The sequence below is a fragment of the Morus notabilis genome, unplaced genomic scaffold, assembly GCF_000414095.1.
Source record: "Morus notabilis unplaced genomic scaffold, ASM41409v2 Scaffold2811, whole genome shotgun sequence".
NCBI lineage: Eukaryota > Viridiplantae > Streptophyta > Magnoliopsida > Rosales > Moraceae > Morus > Morus notabilis.
In genome coordinates this window covers 1-1,337 of record NW_010359920.1, presented here as the reverse complement: position 1 = coordinate 1,337, position 1,337 = coordinate 1, and the positions used below count along the sequence as shown (strand labels likewise).

Genomic DNA, 1,337 nt, shown 5'->3' with positions numbered 1-1,337 from the left:
GTGCTCTAACCAACTGAGCTACGAAAGCTCGTTGCATGGAGGTTCCACATTGTCATATTAATAAAAAAACCCTGGATCTATACAATCTAATAGATTTTCCGCCTAAGAAACTCCTATACGAGGGTAACTAGAATCTGCAAAATTTCTTAAAAGCAAAATGTATGCGTTTCATAATTTCATTTTATTGTATAATAATGGAATCGATACAGAAATAAAACAAAAAGGTCATCTCGTACGTGTCTGCTGAGAAACGACAGCACCAAAATCCCGGGCAAAAGAAAATCAGAAAATCAACCAATGGTTCCTTAGCAAATACCAGTGGGCCAAAGAACGACATCCAAGAATAGGCTCTACACAAATCCCAGGACAATCATTCCCAGTCAATCACGTTTCCCCTCCCACAGTTTTCCTAACGAAAATGAACAAGAAATGATAGTCACTTTATGAGTAGTATATGTAGTTGTGTGACAGAGTCTGGTGGAACTTGGTCTCTCTTTTTGAATAGCTGTCCCTTGAAGTGAAAACAGAAAGGGAAAATAAACAAAAATTCTGTAGCTATGGCGCCTCACAACTCCGGTAATCCTCATCAAGGGTCAAAGCCACAATCTTCGTGGGTGTAATAGTCCCAGTGGGAGGCTTTCAACATTAGACTCTATCGAAAAATTCAAATAATTCTCAGCGATGATCACAAGATTATCTCCTTTATGATTAGGAGAACCAACATGACGAAGCACATGATTACGAGAACGGAAGCACACATCACCATCCCCCCTTGTTTCTGTGTTCTCTCAGCCTATAAAGCCCAAACAATGCCAACAATATTGCTGAAAAATGAGTGAGGAAACATATACAAAAAGTTTCTAGCAATAGTAATATCACATATGGTTAATATAACGAAAAGGATGTAAAATCATATTTGGGGATCATGAAAGGACCTTCTGCAGTTGCTTGAGACCCTCCTCAACTGTTGTTGCGACATTCTGAATATTGTAGTCTATCCTATCAACAACAGTGCCCTGTTTGTGGAAAGAAGTTTGATCAATGATTCTGAATTCTGTTCGAAATATCAAATATTGTTCTTTGTTTTCTTAACATAAGAAGACTGTTGAAAGTCAATAGAGGGATCTAACCTGGTCTATCACGAGAACGGATAGATCCTTCATAATCTGAGCAAGCTCGTTTACAGATTCAACCACCTGTAGAAAGACAGGAAAGTTTGCTAACTTTGAAAGAATTATCACATCAGTGTCGATCAAAACTCGTGATTAGATCTTCCCTTACCTGTTGGATCTCCCTCTCTCTTTCCACTGAGAGTGCCTCACTCTTTTTAAGCTTAG

The 1,337-nt window shown here is 38.6% G+C and overlaps 1 protein-coding gene across 1 annotated transcript; it reads right to left on the bottom strand.

Moving 5' to 3' along the window:
* Positions 1–166: 166 nt before the first annotated feature.
* On the bottom strand, positions 167–1,332 carry LOC112091081 (syntaxin-43-like; the record flags this gene model as incomplete). Its single annotated transcript, XM_024163876.1, has 4 exons — positions 167–793; positions 936–1,016; positions 1,131–1,196; positions 1,282–1,332. Coding segments are annotated over 4 exons (306 nt in total), but the record flags the coding sequence as incomplete, so codon positions are not given.
* Between the last annotated feature and the right edge of the window lie 5 nt (positions 1,333–1,337).